This window comes from Spermophilus citellus (assembly GCF_964194105.1).
Source record: "Spermophilus citellus genome assembly, chromosome: 2".
NCBI lineage: Eukaryota > Metazoa > Chordata > Mammalia > Rodentia > Sciuridae > Spermophilus > Spermophilus citellus.
In genome coordinates, this window is record NC_138183.1 from 66,964,799 (window position 1) to 66,992,209 (window position 27,411).

At 36.7% G+C, this 27,411-nt stretch overlaps 1 protein-coding gene across 13 annotated transcripts in view; it reads left to right on the forward strand.

Annotated features, from left to right (window-relative positions):
• The window catches only part of GLIS3 (GLIS family zinc finger 3), a 441,268-nt gene that overhangs the window by 328,202 nt on the left and 85,655 nt on the right, over positions 1–27,411 (forward strand). For all 13 annotated transcript variants that reach the window (XM_081281071.1, XM_081281074.1, XM_081281076.1 and 10 more), the window contains 2 exons: positions 7,794–7,955; positions 11,987–12,097. In XM_081281071.1, the coding sequence (XP_081137197.1) occupies positions 7,794–7,955; positions 11,987–12,097 (273 nt within the window). The remainder of the gene's footprint in view (positions 1–7,793; positions 7,956–11,986; positions 12,098–27,411) is intronic.

Here is a 27,411-nt window from a genome sequence, read left to right on the forward strand (position 1 = left end):
TTCAGCAATTTAAGATATCATGTATTATTCATGGCACATCAATACAATGCTGGGAGACTACAACTGCAAGCAAATAATTATGTCTGTGAGAGGGTGAATAATGAAAAAGTGTTTGGCTGGGGGTTGTGTAAACACAACAATTAGTTTTTGTTGTTGTTGTTCATTAGCATTAATTTCATGCAATCTATGAAAATATATCCACTACAGCATGCATACATCAGAGGTTGGAATTATACCTGACTATGTGGTGGTCAGGAACAAAGATACATAGGAAATTAAATAACTTAATTGTTTTGGGCGTGTTTATGCACAACTAATTACATAGCCATAAAATATATTTGCTCCACTGGCATGTAATCAAAGTGCATTTATTGCGGTCTGTCAACCCCTGAAGCATGCATGCTCTTGTGGATGTATACTCATGGATTGCATGAAATCAATTCGAATAAACAACAACAGAAACTTATTGTTGTGTTTGCACTACCCCCAGACAACCAGTTTTTCATTATTTTCCCTCTCATAGAAATAATAATTTGCTTGAAATTATAGTTTTTCTGGCATTGTATTGATACAACTGGAATAATACATGATACCTTATATTTGTTGAATAGCTAGAGAGGGGCACGTGATATGCTTTAAATACCAGCATTGTACTGTGGAGGATTCTTTTTCCAGTTGTGAATATAATGCCCATGATGAGGTTCCTTTTGTGTTCTACTCCTTTGAATTGTTATAAACCAGATACTTGATAATTTGCTTAAAAATTAGTATGGTTCAATTGTTGGCACAGAAATAACATATTTTTCTCCATATTGTTATGTGGCTTCTAAAGACTGTCTTCCCATTTTCTTTTTTAAGTCAACCCTCATTTATCTTGCTACTTCATTTACAGGACTCTTTTAAGGACCAATTGCTACTCATAACCAAAAAGGTTAAAAACAAAAACAAATAAGGAATTGCCTTAAACCAATAAAAAATACATAAATACTGCCCAGTTAAGTAATCTTTGTATTATACAAATTTCTTACTGATTTAATCAAAACAGAGAAGCATGGAAAGCCAGGACATTGTATTTATGCACTAGTTAATAGATTCATTTTGTATACCAGAATAACAAAGAATAGTAACTGGATTCTATTACAGTTTAGGCCAACATTACAGGAAAGGTTTTATATTAATTCTACACAATTTTTAATAATTTCAGAAAATCTAGATAAATGAGGACTGTACGCCACTTCAGAATTACCAGATGAGTGGCATGTACTAAATTGGTTGAATTGTTGAGGCCAAAATGTCATAACCTCTTCTTCCCTCTGGCTACCCCAGCCAAACCTGGGGCCAGTCAGACTTTGAAAGTTGTTATAGGAAACAGAAGTACAAATGTACTTCCATACTTGGAGCATTTGGAAGCTCAGTCTAAATGGCATTGATTTCCCTGAAGTTAAAGGACTCTCAGAATTAACCAAGAATAACTCTGCTACAACTTTCAGTAATTTCCAATGAGGCCACTGTTACTGGGGGTAGAGCCTTTGAAATGTTAGAAAACATCAGATATTCCTTTTTAGCAACCAAAAGGAAACAGAAGTTCCTGGGTACTTTGTTCTGTTATGGACAAGAGGGCGATTCAGCTGTGAACATGAGTAAAATCACCAAGTAAGAACATGCAGAGACATGTTTGCTTTCCTACTTGTGCAGTTATTATCTGAATGGAAGTAGGAGCAGAAGGAAATCACTGTTCCTCAGTGTGATGGATTCAGGAACTAGATACTTCTTAAAAGCCTCAGAACATTTGAATTGTGTTCTTTATTCCCTTTATGTAACACTTGCTACAAACTGATGTGGTAAATATTAAGGTTTGCTGGAGCATCCAATACTAATTAGAATGCACTGGAAACAGAAACCAGAGTGGCACAAGGCGAGTCATGTCCAAATGCAAGTCAGCTGAAGGAGAAAAAAAATCACATGTACTTCGGCAGTCTTTCTGTTTTGATTCTGTGTCCCCCCCCCCTTTTTTTCTTTTTCCTTTTTAACTGACTTTTCTTCTGCCTTCTTTTTTTCTGTTATTTTCCCAACATAAATTTTAAAATTAGATTGTACTGTTCTGTACTCTAAGGATGAAGCTGTTCATCAAAGGAAAGTCCTTTCTTCTTTCGTTCTTTCTGTAGTTCTTTTGTTCTTTCTAAATCCCGCCAAACTATATTTTCAATACAAAGGCCACTAGTAATCCATAGGACCTTGCTTCTCAAAGTATAATCTTTGAACATTCAGCATTTCCAAGCATTATTTGGGAGATAGTTAGAAATTCAGACTGTCAGGTCCCACATCAGACGTACTAATCAAAATCTGCATTTCAGCAAGACCCCCAGGTGATTCATGTGCACATAAAGCTGGGAGCACTGCTCTGGATGGAAACTTGGAGAACTAAATGCCAACTGAACGCATGCAAGAGGTGTATCAGCTGGCCCTTGGCTATTCCTTTAGCCATCTATTTCTGAGTCACTAAAGCAGTCTTTTATTTGCACCTTCTGAGGGTGTGCACTTGATTCAAGTGGACTTGAACTGTTGGACTTGAACTGTGGAAGTCACCTTGACTGTGTCCAGGGTATCAAAAATGTCTGTTGACCTTTACATCCATATTTTTTATCGCTGTCTTTGGGCTGTCTGTGGAGATATAAGCTAGCATGTGATCCATCAGTTAGTTCTTGCTGTGTATTGCAGTGTTAGCCTTCACTAATGGGATTAATTGGTCTTGACTGATAAAATTGTGAAAGTGTATACCTCCAAGGGCTGTAAACACTGAACCTTAATTGAAATCAAATGTATATTTTTCAAAAGCATGTCCAGCATCATAGACTCCTTTTTGTTGGGGTTTTGTTGACATTAGCAATGGTATAGCAACCTCAACAGTAAGGTTTGCAGTTATTAGTGTTTTGAATATAAACCTTGTGCTTTTCAGGACTCTTAAGTAGCTGATTAGAGGAGGGAGTAATAGTCTACTTGATTATTGGTTACACATATGGAATAAATCCTATTTTAATCGTGTCTAATGAGCCTTTCATTTTTAGAGCCTTACACAAAAGCCCCTAATAGAAATGGAAATTAATATTTCAAAGGTCATCTTAATGTTACTTAATGTCAACAATCCATAGTCAAACTAATATATAGAGATACTGATTACAGTCCAGTGTGATTCTTTAAATATGAAATAATTTTCTAAATTAGCAAAGTGGTACAATCTAAGGCTTTAGGTTTGAGGCAACTTAAAATTTCTAATTGAAGTTTGTTATTAAAAACAGCCTCAGAGTTAAAAAGATTATTCTCAGGGTGAGACTTCATGCAATGCAGTATTTTAAAGTTCTGTCATTTATAGTTTCATGCACTGCTCTCATGTGCGTCTGTAATTCCACTGAAATGTGCAAACGGAAAATGAGGGCTCCCCTTCAGTGCTTTTTCTCAACAGGAGAATGTGATGCCCAGTAGAAATGTAGGATATTTTCTTGGTCAGGAGGCCACCAAGGGAACTTGGAGGCACCAATATTTTACAACCAGACATCTGCTGGGTAGCAGATTTAAGTTGGGAAATTAAAGAATTTCTAGTAAGAGACTGGCATTCTGGGATTTTTGTCCCATTTGCTATGTGAATGAAGATAACCCTGCCCGACCTTGGGATGGAGGTATTCCCTTTCTAGTTCTAGGATAGCTGCTACCATGGTCATCTATAGGACTCTTTTCCAAATTAGAAATTGGTGAATCCTCCAAAGCACTTTGCTTTTGTTCAAAGATTGTTATAAGAAAATAGACAGTGATCCCAGTGGGAGTGGCATTTCCTGTCTCACCTGCTCACACATCAGAATCTTCTAGAGGGTTTGTTTGTTCTCAGATGGCCAGGCCTCACCCCTGGGGTTCTGACTCTGTCTGGGGAAGGGTCAGAGAATTTATATTTCTGAAAAGTTTGAAGGTGATGCTAATGCTGATGCTGGTCTGGGAATCATGTCTTTGAGCTTCGCTACTCAGGGTTCGTTAGTGTAGAACCTGCCCAGCCATATCCATTGACCTTGGCATGAATAAACTTTGAGGTTTGTTCATTTTGTTCTTACTGCATACTACACTGTCCATAAGTGTAGGTGCTAACTTGATATTTGTTATGGGGGCAGTGCTAAGTAGATAAAATTACTAACATGGAGAAAATATATAGCAAAGAACTTATCATGGGATAAATGCTCAATGAATACCAGATCCCCTTTCCACCACCACCACCCCACACACTGTTGCCCTGTGTTTTTCTCTTATATCCTGTTTTTCTCCGTTTACCTTTACCCTGGGCTCTGAGAGTTTGATTGTGTCCTGTTTTTCTCTTATCTTCTTGTGCATGTTCTGGTTTTGAGTCTTAGACAACCTCAGGCTTGGTGATCCAGTTATGGTCACTGGGGTTTGGGTTTGTGTCTCCACAACCAGTCCAGAAAGGACAGGACCTGAGAGGAAGCTATCACTCAGTCATTGTATAAGAACTGGTTGGCGGCAGTGGTAGGAGCAGTCAGTTGACAGTTTGGACCTAAGAACTCAGGATGGCTCTTGTACTATAGGAACTTCAATGAGAAAGCATGTGATCAAACCCAGGGAAACATTCCTAATGCCCCTTGCTTCCTTACACTTGGGTGTTCATTTACAAGGTAAGACAGAGACACTCATTAAAGATTTGGAAAATGTGAAAATACTAAGAAGGATAAAAGGCATCTATTTGCCCACCCACCCAAAGAATCCAGTTTTGATATATTTTTTAACTATCTTTTGTAAGCCTGCATAAGTGCTCATTTATTTTTAAAGCATTTGCATTTAACTGAACTTATAAGTCTGGGGGTAAAAATGCCTCAGGGAGAGGAAATTCTTATGTGGAATTACAGGGTTATTCCCATAATGAATGATAATGATTCATTATAAAATTGTTTGCTTTCAAGTTCCATCCAGATGCCATTAGTGAGGCAAACAGCACCTCCTTCCTCTTGCAGAATCCTAGGTGTGACAAGTTCATCCAGGTGTCTGTGATGTGTTGGGTGTTAGGCCCCCCACCAAGCCATCTGTCAATCCTTTAGGACCAGATTTTACTGGTCTTGTGTCCATGGTTTCAAGTGAATTTCTTCAACAAGAGTGAGTGGGTGGTATATATTATGATCCCCTGCACCCATGAAATTGCCTTTGTCCTGCTTTTATTTGTACAACTCAGTGAGATCAAACCCTTTACTCTTAATCTCTTCCCCTGAATATGCTATAATTTTAATCAGTAATCTTCTGGCCTTTTTTTACTACAGAAAAGCCACCTGATATCAGCTGGATTTTCATTATTTTACAGATACCCTCATTTGTGGTCTTTTTCAGTCTGATTGTTCTTTTCTTCCCTCCATCCTTGCTATTTAAAAATCATCAGGATGTTCTGAGATGTCATTCATTCTTCACTGATTGGCTGGGAATGCAGTGAGCCCTTTGGGGCTTTTATTACTGCTTTTGTTAATAGCAATAGTAGCACTTAGTTGAGTTCTAACTGGACATAAAGGTGGACATTGAACTGGAAAGACCTTGGGAATACTGGCCTATGTGCAGTTTATGTCTGATTATGTGGACAGTTTGAATTAGACTAGCTCGTATATGGGATCCCTCAACCACTCTGTGGAAGAATTAGGGATCTTGTTTTATCTTGTACTCAAAGAAAACTTATTAATCCATTCTAAAGTTGTTCTCCATTTCCCTGCTGGTGCCAAAACAATGCAGCTTTCTCTCTGACCAGGATCTGAGGCGACTGTGGAAGGGAGTGGATCCTGGGGCCTACCCAGCTGTGGGTCTGTGTCCTAGAATGGAATCCACCCTACAAAAGAGCCTTGCTAGGAACTAGGCTACAGGCTTGGCCTGTCCCAAACCACAGGCTCATTTCAGATCTAAGTCCACCAGGTGATTCCAAGTAAAATGAACTCAGCTCCAGGAGTTTGCTCTGGTTGTCATTCGAAGAGAACCTTAAAGAAAAGGTTTGGTCAGCAGAGACCTCTCAGCTATGAATTGAGAATTAATTTTTAGTCCCCTTTATCCTTAAACAGGAGACCCACTTGAAAATCTACTGAAATAAACCCCTCCCATCCTCTCTCCTCTAACGATATGGCATTATATGTCCTTCACTGCTGAAAAAGTACTTGGCTTCGTCAGCATTCATCTTCCGTTCAGTCTAAATTTATTTTTATGTGAAATAGAAATCAGGAAAACACCAAAATTATTTTAAGCAAAATATCAAAATTGAAATAAACCAACATATGTCTGTGAAACATGTATAACTCTCAATCAAAAATAAGTGCAACTTTCATAAATTTCTTAAAATACTCCAGCATGCAAAATCTGAACCACTTAAATAGATGGAATTATGACATGTTTGATTATTTTTTTCTACTTAGTTCATCCTTTAGTTAAAGGTGAAAATACCAATAAATCACAAAAACCTGGCCAGCTCTAGATCATACCCTCATGAAGAATGTCTTCCACCATCTATTTTAATAATTAAAGAACCAAGAATGTTTATAGAATCTGCAAGAAGACTAAGTAATCCCTGCTAATTTTGAATGAAAAGCATCCTGACCTAATCTTCATCACTTATACTCTTTCTTATCTCATGCTTCTCCCTACATTCACCTCTAAAGAGTGAGGTTTCTTGATTGCTTTAAACATATTATACTTTGTTCTGGGAGGTTTTTTCTATGTTTTGAACTTTCCCTTCCACTGGGAACTCAAATGGGATTAAAACTGTCAAAGTAACATAAATATTCCAGGGCTTAGCACCAAAGGGAGAATTAAAAGATAAGTCCCCATCTCACCTTAAGGCTTCATTTATAGGCTTTCCCTAACACGTTTTCTTTATTAGATTGTCACTTTAAGGATTAGAATCACTTTGGCCCTGTAATAATAAATAGGAGCTGATATTTTTCCCACAGAAGACATTAAGTAAATGTTACTGTCAATAAATATTATTGAAAACCTGTGATGCATTTGTTGAAATTCTCCAACCTTTCATTTTAATTCTCCTCTTTATGAATTGGATAACAAAATTTCTAAAAAATACAAATAAAAATTAAGCTCTTACTTCATGTGGAAAATGATTTAGCGCTAAATGAGTTGTGTGCTTTCTTGTTCCTTTTTGAAAGCATGTTAAGAATTTTATCTGGTTAACTTGACATCACCCTGCGTGTGAACATGGTCACTTTTGGGGGAGTTGAAAAAACCCCTACAAGTTTATAGTTAAGGAAGTTTCTGATCATGTTGCTGTGGTGGACATGTTGTGTGGTGGACATCTTAGACTCTTGGATCTTCAGTTATCTCTTTATTCTCATACTTCACTCTGACTTTTCTCATTAGTTTATTTGTTGTCAAAAAAAAAGTTTCTTCCTTTCTAGTTTCTTCAATTTAGACCAATTTGGAAATGGAAAAGTGTGTTAATTTTTTAATAAATCTTTAAGACACACATTACTGTATTTTTATTAACTGAGCCAGATGGCTCACAGTGAATTTCCTCTGACATAAGTAATCACAGAAATCAGTTCAGGACCCAAATCTGGTAGAGAAAGTGGCATGTATATTCAGTGAAAAAGTGCACTTTGCATAAACATATGGATATTTTTAGACGTACTATTTGTTACTGTTTGGATTTCATTTCATTTTATTGTTTTAGGCTAAGTACAAACTAAGGACTCCCCAACCCCATTCCCCAGACTCAAGCATTCAAGGTCCTCAACAACCAAAACTTTTTTTTTTTCTTTTTGTAGTTTGAAGGTTGCAAGAAGGCCTTTTCAAGGCTTGAAAATCTCAAGATTCACTTGCGGAGCCACACCGGTGAGAAACCATATCTATGCCAGCATCCGGGCTGTCAGAAGGCATTCAGCAACTCCAGTGACCGTGCCAAGCACCAGAGAACGCATCTGGACACTGTAAGAATGACAGGCACTTTTCCATCTTACAGCCTGGGTGTGAGGAAGTACCATTTTGATAGTGGGAAGGTGGAAGTGTTTGCTTTGTGGACTGCAGGTTATAGGGACATGCCAAGGGCAGCAGTGGAACCCAGAAGGGTGCCCAAAGGAGACCTGTGTGGCTGTTTCAGTTTTGGTAGTTGCAGGTTATTCTAATTGTTACAACTTCCTAGGAGGTGTACAAAACAGAAGCAGTTGATGGGCTATCCTGCAGAGATTTTAGCCCAGAGGATGACCACTGTGGATGGGGCATTAAATTAAGTATTCAAATATCACGGCATACCACAATAGACAACACATACTATTGCTAAAGATACAAGGAGTAGTCTTTGTTTGTTTGTTGACCTGGGTTCTTTTTCCTCCTGATGTAAGAACTGGCATGGTTTGAGAATGAAGCTGGCCTTTTGCTTTAGAAACTCCCTGGTATTTTCACCTTCAAGCAATCTAAAAAGAAACAGCGAATCTCTCCCGTGGGTTGAGTCTCATCATGCCTCCTCCGTGTAAATAGCCATATATCCTTTGACACCAACCCCATGAGAGCAGTTGACTTTTATTATTACAGCCTTAACTCCCTTAATGCTGCCACATTTTGCTCATTGGAAAATGCCTTCCCTCTGTAACTCTTGTCTTTTATTTTTCCAATTATGTTGATAGCTCTCCTTTTGCATTTCTCAGGCTTTGATGCCACTTTCCTTACATGAGACCAGGTAGACCTATGTAATTTTGCTTCACTTAACAAAGCCATCAGGATAAATGTATTATACACATCACAGATCTCTTATCCCTCATTCTTGCAAATAATGTATTCATGACAGTACTTTCTCAGTGTTAACATTCTGATGTCTATTATTAAACTACACCAGAGTTTGAATTTTGAAAAGATACTGTTATTTCTACACACCTTCTCATACATATTTAAGATTCTTCTGATGTTATAGTTGACATATTTATTAAATTTTATATTAGTCTCTATTAGTCATATTGATAGAAGTCATTTTAGCTATATGTCACATAACCTTTCTAAACAGAATTCCCTCTTAATATATGTAAATATGATAATTTGCCTAGTAAATATCTGAAATACAGTTGAAACAATTAGTATGTGATGGGCCCTCTCTGCTTTAGTGGAATTGCATTTTGATTTTAGGGCCAATAGAATAGGATATAAAATGAATAAATGTGGTGAAGAGTGGGATTTTTTAATGTAGAAAAGGAAAAAAGAATAAATTATGTTAAAATGCCCTATTTTGTTGTGTCTAAAATGGTCTTCGTCAAATCCAATAAATTTTCCAATTTGTCATTAAACTTTATCATGGAAGAATGAACATTCATGAGACAAGATTGTCTTGAGAAATTGCTTCTACTCTAGCTAGTTATCTGTAGTTTGAAAGAACTATTGTGAGAATGAGTGTTATAGTTCTACAATACCCTTTTCTGCTTGGTGCTAATTTTAGCTAATCAAACAAAGAGCATTTTCAGAAATTATTTCAGAATTTAAAAATACGTATCTCTTTTAAAAACTTTTGAGGAAAGCTGCCTAACATAATAAATTTTCATGATTTTAGTTTTATGCAGTAGCTTTTCCAACTCAGCTGTTTTTACTTTTATGAAAAAAATATTTTTTTATTAAATCTTTTTAAACTATCAGTTTTCCTTTTCATTTATCATTTTCATTTCATTTATTCATTTTTCATTTATCATTTTCCAAGCTAGCTCCTGTTTAAATTTTTAGTACATTTAACAAATTGGGAAGCCCTTTTAAAATATATAGAAATTAAACAACTTGTTTTAAAAAGCAAACTGTAGTTGCTTGAAGAATTTCCAATTTAAATTTAGATCCCTGTTCCCTTTCATTAATTACTCCTTATGCAAATGCTATCTTTCTTCAACTAAGGGAACTCTTTACTCATAGGACAATGATTTTTCCCATAAATATTAGTGAGTTCTTAATCTAACCCTGAAAAGTTTTATTAATTCATTTCTCTGTTTCCTTGTTTGAAATCTAAGCAAGGTAAGTAATTATTCAGTACAGGTAGAAAATAATAAAATATATAGTTTGATAAAGTGTAGCATACCATTTAAGGGTTAGGTAATTTGACATCAAATAACCGTCACAGTATTATACTTAGGCAAGTCCCTGGCATAGCTGTTTTGTCACTCCAGTCCCAGGTGGCAGACAATAGGAGAGAGTCAAGGACATCTGGGAGAAAGGGTGTGTATTCAGGCTTTCTCCAAGAACATCTCAAAATTAGATACAGCGCGACATGATGAACCCAAATCATAGTGACATTGGTTTCTATAAAATGTTAATATTCATAAAGCCTTTTTATATGAAACATTCTGTCACACTCAAAGCATGAGCTTATTTGGTCATAAGATATTGGCTACTTGCTCCCTTAAAGCCAAGGAGGAGTAGGTAAGGTTAGTTCAAGAAAGCCATCTCAGAAGAGATTCCCAGGTTTAAGAAACCTTCGTTAATACAGTGGAAACGAATTGGTGAATGACTATAGCCAATAATTGGCTCACCATTTTTTAAAAATTGAGGTATTAAAAGCCTCGTTCATTGTTAGATTACCTAATATGTAATACAGTACTCAGCACATTCTACAAGCATGAGAGCTGATGGGTGATTCATTCATTCATTCAGTCAGTCAGTTGGTCAATGATCAAACATATCAGATATCAGTCTTAGAATTCAAATGGGATGCACCAAATTAAATTATATATTCATGATTTTACTTTGTTCTCAGAATCAAAAATGGTGAAAAAAAGTATCGAAACCTAACTATTGCTTCCAGCAAGACCAGTGATTTAATCTAGGTGACCGTTGGTCCACAAAATGAGAAGCATGCACAGGAAAACAGGAGCACAAAATGAACAGGAAAAAAATTTATTTAATTTTTTGTCAGTGGTAAAGCAGATTTCTAGAGCAAGAATCCTACTTTAGAGACAAGGTTTCAGTTCTCCTTCTTATATTCACATCATGTAGGCACAGCTTTCATCTCTCACCTGATGAGATACTAAGTAGATCAGTGACAGTTAATACATCTTATAAACATAGTTAATCCTGTGATTATTTTTTTTTTCAGTTCTTGGAATAAGCAGAAGGTTTTGATTTATCTTGCAACCACAGAATCATAGTCTTAAAATCCTGGATAAGAATTTTGTCATCCTACTAATAGTAGGTGATGATACTGAAACTTGAAGGGATGTGAAGTGTTCTCATTCATTCATTCATTCACTCATTCATTCCTAAGTGTTATGTACCCAGCACCAAGGATAGAAAAATTAAACAGAACCTCGACTCGGGCTCTACACTGCACATCTCTCAGGAGCATGGGGAATTGGAATAGCCAAAATTCACGTTCCCATCATGCTCAGCCAAAGGCTTTTTCACTTTATGCAGGCTCAGCACCAGGACTGCTCTGCAACTAATAATATTAATGCTCTTCTGACTGATTTTTCGTGTCTGTTGTTTGAAACCTACTGTCTCTTACTCACTTTACACTAATTTTCCTTCTTCATTCTCTCCCTCTTTCTGAATCAGGTTTCTTCTGAAACATACCCAGTCTTTTCTGGACTTTTCTACAGCTTCTTTACCTGAACCCTTAAAGAATATGTGTTTACTAGTTTCTGACAGTACCAAAGATTGTTCTCAGGGAAACATAACTGTAAGTATGACTGGAGATGCTTACTAATAATTTCCACACTAAAAAAATGCCACAAGAGGTTTTGTGGTTAGAGTGCAATGTAAAGCAATCTCTTAAAAGCCATCAAGGATAGGACATCTCTTTGTTCTAAAGTTTACTCTTTCCTTTACCATGATGCAAAGGTCCTGGGCTTTCTAATTAAAATGTATGAGTATTACCCAGCATTCTGCATCAATCAGTTGGTAACAGTTCATGCTCTGAATAGTCTTTGAGCAAAACCTTCCTCAGTTACCTTTATGATTTAACCACAGCTGTTTCTTTCTTTCTTTCTTTCTTATTTAGAAACCTTATGCTTGTCAAATTCCAGGATGTACCAAACGCTACACAGACCCAAGTTCCCTAAGAAAGCATGTGAAGGCACATTCTTCCAAAGATCAACAAGCAAGGAAAAAGGTAATTTTAAAAGAAAATTTTCAAGCCAGAAAAAGCACATTTAAATGACTCTTGCAGAACTTAGAGCTTCTGCAGGGCATTGGAAATTTTTATACTTCTTAACATGCTTAAGGTGTAGCATATAACTCTTTTGAGGAGGGAAGTCTTCCATGAAGTAATAGCAAGGCTGTGGTTTACAAAGCTGATAGAGCCAGATAAGAATTTCTAGGGAAGGCTTGTTTAATAGGTATCAGAGAAAACTGGTGAAAGTCATCTAAACTATAAGTAACAAAAGGCTTTTGTGGAAATTAAGTTTAAATGACTAAAGAAAAATACAACAAAAATCCTTTCTGGAGAGACTTTTTTTCCATAAATGATCATTTGGCTAAAATCATTGTAGCTCTAACAAAGAAGGTAGGTGAATTTCTAGGAAAGAAGAGAACATACCTCATGTTAAGCTTAGAAAATTTCTTGATGACAATCTGAAAAAAAAATTGAAATTCAAGTCACTTGATGTCACTGAAGGATCGATGCAATTTGCAAAGTTTATAAAAACCATAGTATCTCCAATGTGGAATAAATGTTAAAGATCAAGCAGCCAGTCCCTGACCTGCTCTTCTGACCTCATGCAGGGCCACACATTGTTGGCACTCTGGGATTCAACACCACTGGCGACAGGGAGCTGATTTTCTTTCAAGGCGTTTCCTAGTAACTGAGTTTTAAATGTTTTTGAACAAACTAGTATCCTCTGTCCACAGCAGAAAACATATTTAGCTACCTTGGCTTTTGAGTGTTTCATTTGTATCCAGATGTACACCTGATTCACTGAAGGGCCATTTATAGCAAAGTTAAGGACATTTTAAGACTCAACTTATTTCAAGTGATTGAACCCCATGGCAAGGGTTTTTAGGTACCATGGCTTCTAGTTAGAAATCTTGCATCCATTCTTTCATGGCTTATAGGAATTTAACATGTGATGTTTGGAAATGTTCTATAGTCTTTTTGTGATGTGAATTTTTTCTGCCTTGAGAGGTGTTAGTACAATGCCAACCAAGGTCTCACACATGGAAAGAACTTGACCTCTTCCCTGTGAGTTAGAAAAATATTCAGCTAGGAGGATTTGACAGATATACTTAATTGCATAAAAACCCAATCTTGTAAATCAAATTCTAAATTAGTTATTTTTTCTCTAGAGATGTATTTAAAATTTCCTTACTTGTAATCTTAATAAATTGATATCTGTGATCACTTGGCATGGATTGGATATGTTCTTGAATTTTAGAAAAACAATGAAACTGCTAAGTACATTAATAATGTAAATATAATTGGAAGGATGATGCTTAATCTTAAAATAACACACCATTGTTGAATATCATTAAGTACTTTCAGTAGGATCAGTGTCATTTTTATCATTATCCATGTACACTTTACACATTTGAAATAACAAATTACAAATTATTTAAAAAAAATTTTTGAATAACAAATTATTTAAAAAAAAAAAGTCCTCTTCGATGAGAGGGTTATTACTCTGAGCCTGACATTGTCTGTTTACAGATTGTCCCAAATTTGTGAGGCTTCACTTGTAATACCAAATTTATCAGTAAGATTGGAAAGCACCTGTGTAGAATGTAACATGATCATCATGGACAGAGCCAAGGACATTAGTTCCATATCTAAACAAATAAGCAAGATGATGTTCAATTTAACAAGGTAACATTAGGTGACAGGTATAGAATATAGCATGGGATATTTTCAGAAATGGTTTTTTAAATTCAAATATGATATGTTTTAGCCTCATTATAATGGAAAATTAGTCTTGACAATGTGAAAGATTCTTGAAACACTAATTGAAAAAAGAAAAACAGACCTTGAGACTACAAAATATAATTTTATTGATAATTTACTGACAATCATCAACAGGCAATTTAGATGACGGGGGGGGGTATATTTTGAAGTAATATTATCATCTCATGTCAAAAATTATGGCGCTTCATTTTTTTATGTAAAGTGAGATGTTATCTTTCAAATGATTTAGCTTTTGAGGTTCACTGTTTTCCTACAAATGGTTGAAATGGCTTTGGTTGACTTCCATTGCCCAGACCTAAATGACAAGTTTACAGTGTTTATTTTCCAAATTTTAACATGCCTTTTTATTTAAAAATGTGTTTATGAATCTGTGATGGATTAGCTTGTGGAAATCAAAATGATGAAAGTTGCTCCATCCAACAAAAAGAGGAAACATCCTCCCAGGAGAAGCAGTTGCTAATAAACCAGAAATCAGTCAATCCACATTTCTGAATCTTGCACCGATATACTAGTGTGTTATATTTACATGGTACAATGTTGTTACTAGACCTTGGAGAGATTCTAATTGCTTACTCACATCAGGACTTGGTATTTGAAATATTTCCTGGCAGTAATCATAAAAAAAGGAAAGAAACAATAAACCTTTTAAGGCAGAATTAAGATTATTTACGACTTTAATTAAAAATTGAAAACTGGCATCATTTCAAAAAAGCCTTTACAAAAATGTGAATTCATCAAAAATAACCATAAAAATTCCAAGGTGATAAAGGCACAGTGGAGTAATGGTCCCAGCCCTAGGGAATTGTTTTGTTGAAAAGAATAAAACTCTTTTCTGTCACACCCTGTTAGTCACGGACTTGTTTAATATACCCTGCCTGCCTGCCTGCCTCTAATCCTCTTTTTAACCTCCCCTAGACACTAAATGACATTATTTTGGTCTTAACGTTGCCGGCTTTATGTGGCCCTACTCTGAAATCAGGGCCAGCAACAAAGCATCCATAGCCATAAGATTAATATATATCAGGAGAGCCCGAGAACTCATAAGTGATATTCTAGCCATGAGCATGTGGCCCTTTCCCACACCTGACAGATCCTATTGAAAACCAAGAAGAACCTGAAAGCTCAGCTAAACATTATTCAAGCTGTAAAAAGAAAGATGATGATGGAAAAAATAAACTCTCCTCCTGCAAAAGAATTGGGATAATTTGGCTCATTGCATGCAGAGAGTAACTTTTCTCTTTGCATAAATCATGCACACCCACACATTCCATCAGCCAGTGTACAGACTTCTTCCACTGAATGCACTTTGCAGTTTTCAAGTCCCTTGAAACAGACCTACACAGATAAATGGGTAGCGAAAGACTTAAGTCACCAGCAATGGTCTCCACTGAGAATAAAATTTAGCCTAAAGAGCAAAGACAGAACCTGTCCTCCAATTCTGTCTGATAATGAGTGAGTGAAATAAGAGAAAACTAAGGCAATAAGCCGCTTGAAATTTTCCTCAAGGCTGTGAGCTTTATCAGAATTTTTCATTTTCACCTTGGAAGTGTCATAAGAGGAGTTTCCTTCAAATCTAGCCCGTTATCAAAATGGACTTTTAAAAAAGTGAATGCAAGGAATGCCTAGCCAAAAGTTAGAGGCAATAGGAATCTTTCATCCATTCTATACTTCCACAAAGATCCCAATTTGTGATTTGTTCAATATTTGTTACACATTCATTTTAAATTTATATATTTAAAACTATAAACAATGTCATTAAGTACCACATAGGTTCACCTTGCTTTATGAAAAGTTATGTGAAAAAAATATTTGTCCCTGAATCAAAGCATGTATTAAAAGGACTAATGAGGTTCACTTTTTCTACCAGTTGTTTTCTGTCATGGTCTATATGGCAGGCGGCATGCACAAGTGAGGTATGCAATCAGGTGTCTTAATGGATTTTGCAATGCCTTTTCACTTTTCTTTCTTGTTTCTGCTCAGAAATAAATTATACCACTCCCACTAGTAGCAGAACATTAGTAATAGGCACATATCACAGACATATCATCTCAGGAAGAACTAGCCCACCCCTTCCTCTCACATTTACAAAATTATATGGAGTGCAAGTAAGTGAGAAGCAGGCTATTGTAGTGAAGATGTTCAAGCAGCACAATGTTCTTTAAAAAAAATGAGTCACAAAGTTCTGTACTTTTAACAATTTGCTGGTGACAAATTACTTACATCACACTTCAAAATGATGGTGACACATACCTAGATATCCTGATGCCTGAGTTAAGAGGAACTTATTTCAAGTAAGGCACAGGAAGATGCTTTAGTTAAACAAATATTTTTCAGTAAAAATAGTGGTGCTAATAAATAATTAAATTTAAATGAAAGAAGTAATCTCAACTTTAACCCTAGGTCAGTAATACTGATTTGAACTTGATACCAGTTACCTGGAAGTTTGCATTTTAAGAAAGCCCAATAGAAGTCCAGCTTTGCTTTTGAGAGCATTTTGAAGCTACAAGGTGATGGGAATTATTTTAAAAGAGTTGAGACTCCACATTTGAAAAAATTGGAGAAGGTTGTCAATGAGAATGACCAGTGAATTAGAATAAGCTTCAAGTCCTTTCTTGAGTTATCAGAAAAACTCTTTCCACCCTTGTAAATACAGCAAAACACCCACCATCTCTGGAGAGATGACCCAGGGTCTTATTTAGGGTGAAATTTGTTTCCTAAGGAATGTCCTTTGGAACACATTTCATAAGATGTTATCTGATATTTCCTTTTAGGGAGAGGGGTACCTGGGATTGCACTCAGGGACACTCGACCACTGAGCCACATCCATTTTGTATTTTTTATTTAGAAACAGGTCTCACTGAGTTGCTTAGTGCCTTGTTTTTTTCTGAGGCTGGCTTTGAACTTGAGATCCTCCTGCCTCAGCCTCCTGAGCCATTGGGATTACAGGATTGTGCCACTGTGCCAAGCTAGACATTTCTTTTTAAAAGTCATTTATTTCATATAAGTTTAGTAAAAATGGTATTCAGTGGAATCCTTCCTGCAATAGTTCTCAGAACCTTGGATATACCAATATTCCTTAAGAAAGATAACGTTAGGCATTGCCTCAAATTATTAGACAAGGAAGCCGATTTTTGTCATCCAGAGCATCTCATCAAGCTATTTCTCTAGTAAATTATTTGAGAAACACAATAGAATAAAGTTTCATTTGTCCCATTCAGTGAATGTTTATTAAGCACCTATTCTGTGCTAGGCACTGAATTAGACCCACAGATGTAAACCTGTATGAGACAGACATGTTTTCTGCCCTTGAAGAGCCACAGTCTCTTGATAAAGTCTAATAATAAAAAGACAGAAAATAAGTCACCTACATGTAAGCAAGGAAACCATGCAGGGATTTATATTGACATTATCAAAGAGGGCTCAATTGAGGGAGATGGTCTGGAAAGGCCTCTTGGAGGAGCTGAGCAGAAACATTGAAAGGCAATTCTTCCTAGAACATGGTACATAGTTCCTGTGTGAATGATAGAGATTGTTAAGAAATGAGGTCATATGTTTTATTATTTCCAAAGAATGGAGATCAGTGGGCTTTTATATTGTTCTTGAATACAGTCCAGTGCTTTGTCATATATAGTAAGATAGTTTTATTTCTATTCTTAAAATTCTTATTTCTATCCTAAAAATTCTTAATTCCTAAAAAAAAAAGAATGAAAAATTAAAATGAGGGTATTTGGCATAGTTCTGGCCAACCATTATAAAGAATGGGGACCTGCGGGCTCCAAATTCCTTAATAGGACGCCCATAGCCCAAGAGTTAATAACAAGAATAAACAAATGGGACTTACTTAAACTAAAAAGTTTTTTCTCAGCAAGAGAAACAATAAGAGAGGTAAATAGAGAGCCTACATCCTGGGAACAAATTTTTACCCCTCACACCTCAGAGAGAGCCCTAATATCCAGAATGTACAAAGAACTCAAAATATTAAACAATAAGATAGCAAATAAGCCAATCAACAAATGGGCCAAGGACCTGAACAGACACTTCTCAGAGGAGGACATACAATCAATCAACAAGTACATGAAAAAATGCTCACCATCTCTAGCAATCAGAGAAATGCAAATCAAAACCACCCTAAGATACCATCTCACTCCAGTAAGATTGGCAGCCATTATGAAGTCAAACAACAATAAGTGTTGGCGGGGATGTGGGGAAAAGGGTACACTTGTACACTGCTGGTGGGACTGCAAAATGGTGAGGCCAATTTGGAAAGCAGTATGGAGATTCCTGGGAAAGCTGGGAATGGATCCACCATTTGACCCAGCTATCGCCCTTCTCGAGGACCTTAAAAGAGCGCACTATAGGGATACAGCCACATCAATGATTATAGCAACACAATTCACAATAGCTAGACTGTGGAACCAACCTAGATGCCCTTCAATAGATGAATGGATAAAAAAAATGTGGCATCCAAACACAATGGAGCATTATGCAGCACTAAGAAATGACAAAATCATAGAATTTGCAGGGAAATGGATGGCATTAGAGCAGATTATGCTAAGTGAAGCTAGCCAAGCCCTAAAAAACAAATGCCAAATGCCTTCTTTGTTATAAAGAGAGCAACTAAGAACAGAACAGGAAGGAAGAGCAGGAGGAAAAGACTAACAGTAAACAAAGACGAATGGGGGGAGAGAAAGGAAGAGAGAAGGGAAAGCATATGGAAATGGTAGGAGACCTTCAATGATACACAAAATTATAAGAGGTTATGAGGGGCAAGGGGGAGGGGGGAAAAAGGGGAGAGAATTGAACAACAGCAGAGGAGGTAGAGAGGGAAGATGGGAGGGGAGGGGAGGGGAGGGGGGATAGTAAGGGATAGGAAAGGTAGCAGAATACAACAGTCACTAATATGCCATTATGTAATAATGTGAGTATGTAACAGTTGTGATTCTGCAATCTGTATTTGGGGTAAAAATGGGAGTTCAAAACCCAATTGAGTCTAATGTATGAAAGATAATATATCATGAGCTCTGTAATGTTTTGAACAATCAATAAAAAAAAAAAAAGAATGGGGACCTGGTAGCAGGTGCTTTAATGAGCCATTAGGGTTGTATAGTGCCTAGCACACCTACCATACAGAAGTAGTTCCTTGATAATTGCTTTTCTGATTGATGGACTGACAGAATCCTTCTAAGCTTCTCACTCGCTATCTCTTATTAAATTTTGTGCATTCTTAATGAAACTCATTTTGGAATAAAAGCATTTAGCTCAGTCTCTCACCTGCCTAAATATACTGTCCTAAGATACCGTGATGCAGCTCACCATTGCCCTTCTCTGGTATCTGCTCTTCTCCACTTCCACAGCATTCAAGCCCCTCGTGCAATTATTGTTCCCTCTGCTAGTTCTCACTTGTCATCCCTTTTCAGCTTCAGTTGAGCTTTGTCTTTGATATCCCTGGGCAATATTTTTCCATTTGTTTGTATCTTGGCTCTCTGAGCTGTGAAGATTTATTTTCAGGGTGACTTCACTCAAGGGCTTGGATAAGCCTAATGCAGAAAGTTTTCTTGGTGGATACTGGGCAGGTGGCCGTGTCTCAGACCAGTGTTTGGATTGGACATCAGGAGGTATGGGCTTCTTTTAAGCAGTGCCACAAATCGCTTTGTGACTTAGGTTACATTCCCCTGGTTTTTCCATTTCTCCACCTTCATAGCTAGCTTGAAAGGCAAGCATAGGGCCCGGAGGTGAAAGAGGTGAAAGGGGATCTATTTTAGTAGAAAGCTTTGTTATACTACACATCTGCCATCTACAAAAACCTATTGTGACTGACAGTAGATCAACAATGTCCTTGGAAATACTTTCCTTCTTGACAACATAGTTTTCTTGTAGGTGGAGTCATCTTTCAGTGATTACTGTAGCCTGTCTTTCTAAAAATCATGCAGGTGCTACAAAAAAAAAAAAAAAAAGTCCAGACAAAGGAAAGGAAACTGGGTCCCAAACCAGAAGGAATTAAAATCAAATTCGAATATGTGATATTTGATTATCTAGGGGTCCTTCCCTTTGTGTTCATAAACTATAGGGACTAGTCTGTGGATAGATGGGTTTTAGGAAGCTCAAGAACTCCCAGAAATGATATGCACAATTCATTTTCCCGGGAAGAAGCTCCATAGATTTCAGACTTTCTAAAATGAAGACTCTGAGCTTAAAGAAATATAAGACACATTGTGACTTTCTCACTTGGCTTTACTTTCGCCACCCCCCCCCCAAAAAAAAAAAAGAAACTTTGCCTAATTAAGGATATTCTGTGCTTCTGTGCCCTGGAGGATTAACTTCTACTGATACAGAATTGCAAATTATTCAAATACTTATTCGACATTTACTATGTGTCTGATATTTTGCTAAATGCTTGGATATACAAAAATGGTAAGATATGCTTCTTTCCCTTGAGGCCATCAGAGATATTAAGGCTGGATTTTGACAAGGAGCAGGCTGATTTTGTAGACTGTGAATTGAAGTGTAGAATGGAAACAGACTAGAAGCAATTGTACCAACTAGTGCTATGTGCACTTTTACATACCCTAATAAAGGTTTGGACAAAAGTATTGGCAGCTGGAATGAAAATGAGTGGACAGAAAGTGGTAAGATACAGAATGCCAGGGGTGAGAGGAAGAGAAAAATAAAGATGGCACCAGAGCTCCTAGTTTCTGAGATTGGTTGTCCAGGCGCTGAAATTACATTCCACAGACAGAATCTTTTCTTCCTCAGGGAAACCTCAGTTCTGCTCTTAAGGATTTTGAACTGATTGGATCAGGCCCACCCACATTATCAAAGATAATCTCCTTTACTTCAAAGCCAACTGTTTGAAGATGTTAATCACATCTAAAAATACCTGCACAGCAATACCTGGATTAGAAAATATTTTGTTGAATAATCGAGACTGTAGACTGGCCAAGTACACATAAAAAAGTGACTGTCACTGAAATCTATTATGTTAAATTTTAACTGAGTTTTCTGTATTTTGAAGGTGACACTACCTCATGAAAATGGAGCATGGGAAACCCCAAACCATTCTTTGTATTAGTGAAAAGTATTCTCTAGGAAGCAGAAGGAAATTAATTATTTTAGTTAGACCTGATCTCATTCTCTTTCATTGTAATGTTGACTGTTCAGAGCAAGCATATTCAAGACAATTAACGTAAAGACACGGTGCTGGGAGAATGAAATAAAATCATTCTTGAAGCAAATAAGTGGATATGTTGTATTTGTAACTTATATGTTGCATTATAGTATCAGAAAATTTATACAACCATACAAGTTTATCATAATATTTTAACTTATAAATTAGTTCTTCTTTCACAACTTTATATCATATAAAATTTGTTAATTCAGTGTCAATTGTATCATATTAACTGAGATAATGATGGTAAAACATCTAATGTAGTACCTGACATTGTTATACTTGCCCCAAAAGTTAGCTATTATTACTGGAAATACATGCTATCCATTAAGAGTTTTTAAGAGAAGACAAGTAGTTGTTCAAATTTGAGTAAGCTGATAGTAATCTACTCCAAATTCTTCCATTAACTAATTTTCCCCTTACAAAGATTTTAGCCTTTGAAAAAATTAATGGAAACAGATCATGGTATGGTTGTAAGTTGATTATATATCTACTTTGCTTTTTCCCTACATAGAAAAACATTTCTGGTCATATTTATGTGTTTTAAAATCTCAGTCAGACAACCTGACTAACCAAATGCCTGTTTTCATTCAGAAATTGCTATGTCTTTAGTTTGGAAGTCCCTGCCTCTGTCAGTTCTTCCATACCTGTTGTTACATGAGTGGGAGACATATATGGTTCTAGATTTCAGGCTGAAGAGTTTTATGCTATGTTGTTGGGTTGTTTTTGAATTTTCTTTTCTAAACTGGCAAAAGGCTTACCACATTTACTTCCATATTGACTTATCTGGTGGGTTTTTGTTTTGTTGTTGTTTTGCATTTGGACTTTTGAGGCTGGATTCGTAGCCCTACTTTTTATTTTAATGGCATAAGCCTTGAGAGATGATTTCATGTTTCTGAATTTCAGGTTCTCATTTGTAAAATCAGGACAGTATCAGCCATCTTCTCATATGGTTTTAGTGATTAGTGAGGCAGTCTGTACACAGTGCCTGTTGCAGCCCTGCACATAGATGGAGCTTCGGCGTTGGAGGAGGCAGCAGTGGCTTTCAAGCGGGTAGTAAGGTGTGGGTTATTATTAGAAGGTGTTATAATGCACAGGAGAAGGCTCACCACCCTCCATTTCTGCTGAGAAAACTGCATTTAATTAGTGGAATAAGAGGTGAAAGGCAGATAAAAGCAAGCATTTTCTAAAGGGAAAAAGAGTTGGGATTTTTTTGGTTTGTTTTCTGACCCCAGCTGACTTAGCCTTCTTCCTTGAGGGGCTGGCGAATTTGACTAATTGATTTTTGGGCCTTCTGCAGTCACCATTTGAATTATTCAACAAGTACAGTTCAACCTCTGTGATTCTGATAGTTTAATAGTGGTTGTGGTAATAGTGATAATAATAATAATAATAATAAAAAGGTTTGTTTTGCCTGCATTTAATGCTTTGACCTTTCAAAGTCATGTATATGTTATTTTATTCTTTTGGCCTTTAGACTCAGGACTTTTATTACTACTTCTAGTCTCTTCAGTTTATTCCTGAGGAATGAGAAAGTTTAGGAGGGGAAGGGAGCCAAGTATGATGGCCAAGGTGGTATGCTGCTTTCCTATGAGCCAAAAGGTCTACAGAATTATGTGCCAGAATTAGTTAATACTGCCTAATGTAAAGCCATCCATTAAGTCTTGACACACTGTTTGCAATCTTGGCGTTCCACACAGCATTTTGGCAAAAGATTATTCTTCCACTCTCAATCCAGAGCCCTCTTTACAAACTCAACAAAGTGTCATGTGACATTTGAAATGCTTACTGAGTCCTCTGTAGAATAGGGACTAAGTTGAGTTAACTGTTAAAAGAAAGTAGTTGCCTCACTAAGGCTATTCATTTAACTGGAATAGAAGGTTCTGTTTTTCTAAGACAACAGAAAAAAGGGTGTTTGCTGCCCTGCTCCTACATAGGGCCGCACATCAGCATTGTAAAGGGCCCTTAAGTGTCACCTTGGGTACTCTGCAGCCTAGTAAGGACATAACATTTGAAAATCCCAAAAGATATTAAAAAGCCTCTTCAGGTAATTTTAAGCTTTCTAACTTGTGAGACAGCCTTTGTCGTCAATGTCATTATTTAGCGATTCTGATATGTCAAGTCAAAACCACCCTTCCTGAAACACCTGCTAGATGCTGGAGTTCTGGCTTCCATGGCTGCTGCTGATTTTCCATTGAGGCTTCGATGATGCTTGCAGAAATGCTGCAATCACTCCCACTTCTCCACTGTTTTCTCTTATTATCCAGATTCTGGATTTTTTTTAAGCATATGGACCCCATTGCTTTCTTTGTTTCCTGTTTTATTCAGCTAGAGAACAGGGTTTCAGCAAGGGGACACAGGAGACCTGTAGTGTCATTTACTGGCTATAGAGGAGGCAAGACCTGGGATTGAAAAGACTGACAAGGGAATTGATGTCAAAGGGCCTTCTATACCCTTCCCTGATGTGAAACATGGGCTGTGGTCAGATCTGTGACTCAGAGAGGTAATGATGGTGGTAATGTGGGGATGAATTAGGGATTGAGGGGGAAAGGCAATTAATTGGATTGGCATATTCCATTAATCAGTATTCGTTAGATACAGTGGCTCATTTCACTGTGACTACACCCAGCTGTGCTAGCATCAGTTCTAGGTTTCTCAGTCTTTCAAAATGCTGCCATGAGAGACTGCTAAATATCCTGTGAATACTAGGCTCCTCCTGTGTGCATCTTTCCTTAAAGGCATCTAAATAGGAAATGATTTTCTGTTTGTTTTCCATAACCCAGTCCTTGCTCCTACTGACTTTCTTCCTTCTTTACTGCTTACCGATTGTGTAATTCTTTCTAGAATCTTTCCATGCATGAACTTTAAGCTTTCTTCTCTTCCTTTCTTGGCTTCATACATTACTTGGCTTTATTTTGATTATTGAAATTTTGGATATGGATATCTCTGTTCTCCATTTTCTGGCCTTATGTCTTTGTACTTTCTCACGGCATACTCTTATAATCATATTTGCAAGTGTCTCTGGTGGCAGAGTTTGTTTGAGCTTAGGACCTTAAATTCCCTGACTAGCTAGGTGAGCCTTCTTGCTGTCCTCTTTCCTGTCCTGGGCTTTATTCTCCTCCCTATCCTACCTCCAGCAATTATTTTTCCAACATTTCTCCCTAGACATTTTCCGAATTAACAAACCAGGTAGTAGAGGAGCTTTATGTGATTCATCATGCTCAGAGTCTATCCTCATTTTAAAATTGCATAATTATTTATATTTTTATAAACAATGAGTATATATGTATGTTCCTTGGAACCAAGACACCATGGATCATAACACACCCTGATTTGTGATGTTAAAATATTTTATCTTAGAATAGCAATGAATCACAATGGCTTAACAATGGGGTATATCTTCCCATGTATTTTTTATGTCATATGTAAACATATTATGGGGTATCTCTACTTTTATTTTTTTTTTTTACTACATAGGATGTAGTAAATATTTTGCTTTGTCAGCAGCTATACTACTAATGGCTTTATTTTAAGGATATATTGCCTTTCATTCAATCAATCTACTATTTTAGACATTTAGTTGTTTTAAGAATTTTACTATGATGGATAATTCTGTGATGTATATCTGGTGCATAGATTCTTAATAAATGTCCTAAAGTAATAAGTTCCTAGCAATGTACTGCTCAAATAACTTCCAAAACATTTGTAATAATTTACTCAAATCCCTGCTAAGATGATAAAAAAATGAAATTTTCTTATATTTTTTTAAAAAATATGAGGTGAGTGTAATACATGTTAATACGATAAATAACAAATGAATTTTTAAAAAATTCTTAGTTATCGATAGACACAATATATTTATTTTATTTATTTATTTTTATGTGGTGCTAAGGATTGGACCCAGTGCCTCATATGTACTAGGCAAGCACTCCACCACAGAGGTATGCCCCAGCCTCCCAGATGAATTATTAATGTAAGAAGCTTTTCTTAGATTGGTGGTAAATTTGCTTCTCTTTCCATTATTTATTAGCCATTTGTATTTCAGTTTTATGAATTGTCTGAAATCTTTTCTCATTTTTTATGAGAATTTTATATTGATTTGAAGTAACTCTTTGCATATAATAGATATAAACACGTTTATTATCATCCGTATTGCAAATACTCTTAGTAGTCTGCCATTTTTGCAACTTGGTTTGTTATGTGGAATTTTTATTCATAGAAAATTTACTATAGATATATTTTAATAGAATCAGATTTTTAGATTTTTTTTTTTTTTCCATTTGAAGGCCTCTGTTTCGGTATCATTCTTACAAAAGGCTACCTGTCATCCACCATTTTGATTAAACCTAGCTTCCCATGTTTTAATTAAACCACTCTTTTCTGACAGTGTTGGTTCTGTCTTGTTTCTTGTAGAAGAACAAGAAAGGATTTGGAAGAATGCCTTTCTGAATTTGAAACTCATCTGTGATTTGGGGGGAAAATTGTTTACCTTCTCTGAGCTTCAAGTTGATGTTCCTACCTCCTTGGAACTGTTCCAAGATTCAAATGTGGTCATGCATGTGAATGGACTTTGCAAAAACTCCCAGACTCCAGAATATTGGGGTGCTCAGCAAATAGTTTTTTTTTCCTTTGTCCTTAACATGATTTTTTTAAATGAGAAGGGTACTTTATTTTGAGTGGTCTAAGTAATATTTTAAATCTCCTCACTTTGGAAAATACATTAGAGGCAACTAGTGAACTCCACACTTTATCTTGGAAGAACAATGCATGATACCTCTGTGTATAATACGTTAGCTTTTATTTATTTTCAGACTCAGTGATAGCTATACTGCAAAATCCTACAGCATTGTGAACTAAGACCACTAAGTTTTGATGATAGAAAGTATAAATCACTGCCGTGAGTAGTCTTTTTCACCTGTGGGCTCTGAAAAGGTATTCAAAAGGAACCAAGTAGAGCATTACAGAGAATGACAGAAAAGAAGCTCTGCACAGAGTGGTGCTTTCAGCTAGCTTAGCACACAGCACTGGCTGTAGGAATTTGAGTAGCGTTTACCACTGTGGACTTTGGATAGAAGTTGTATTCTGAAATGATAGTGCAAAAGATATCATTGGCATTTCCTCATCTGTACAGACACAAATAACAGAAATCAGTTTTCCTTTTTTTGTACTCAAAATAGCAATCAAGGGTAGTCCACTCCCTCTCTACTATTGTATCTAAAGATCTTTTTATTTTATGTTCAAAAATATGTCAAGAACAAATCCCCCAATTTTCAGTCAAAAAAAAACAAACCTCAAGACATATGAAGGACCCTAAATCATAACATAAATGAGCAAGAGGGATTTAATGTTTCATAGTATTTTTCCCACCTCCCATCTCTACCCCAATCATGATCCTTCTCTCTATCAGAATATTAGCCTAGAAATTGATCAGAGACCTCAACACAGCAAAAACATTCACAAACTCAGGTTCATCAGTGAAAGCAAAAATGGGTGAATGGTTATGTAAGACACATAACAACATAATGGCCCTAGTGCAATTAAGCATTTTTATTCTCTTATGAAATAATAAAAGAAATTGGAAGAACTACAATAGTAATCATCAAACACCTGTGTAGCCCTGTTCACTGAGCATTTTCATGCCTGTTTACCCCTTTGATTTTCAAAACAGCTCTACAAGGAGCCTCCTGGTTTTGAGCTCCCTCCTTAAAAATTCTCTTAGCTCCTTCCTGGTGGTATCATCCAGTTGGGGCATCCTGATACCATTTTATCTCATTCTGGAAATGGAAGGTCTAAGGTTCAGAGAAGATAAATGACTTTACAAAGCATACTCAGAGAGCTGAAGGGTCCTCAAGCTGAGCTTTTCTAATGCCATGCATTACTCCTTGGTTTCGCATTATCATCCTCACCAGGGCTGTCTGATATCCCAACGTATGCAGATTTGTAACTTGTCAGTAAGTTCTAGCATGAGGTTCACTCCCAGGTGTTCTTTCATGGCCTTCTCTAAAAGATGGTGGCAGAGCCTCTGTGCTTTCTCAAAACTCTCTAAGCCTCCTCCTTGGTGGCTGGGCCAGCAGTACCACTCAGGTAGGACACCCTGATCCTAGACTGGGACCCACATGGGAGCCAGCCCCCATTTCTTTCCTTCAGGGTATTCTTCAACCTATTTCCCTTGCCAAGTACCCTGTCAAGCCTATCTATGGGCTCATCCTGGGGCTATTCCAAGAGGATGACCTGGTGGGAAGATCACTCCTTATGGCCATTGTGGCTTTTCTTTAGCTAAATCACTAGAGATTGGACCTCTGGAGTGGTATTGACATACTGATTGGTGGGACGGTACTCAAATTGATTATATAGAACAGAGTCC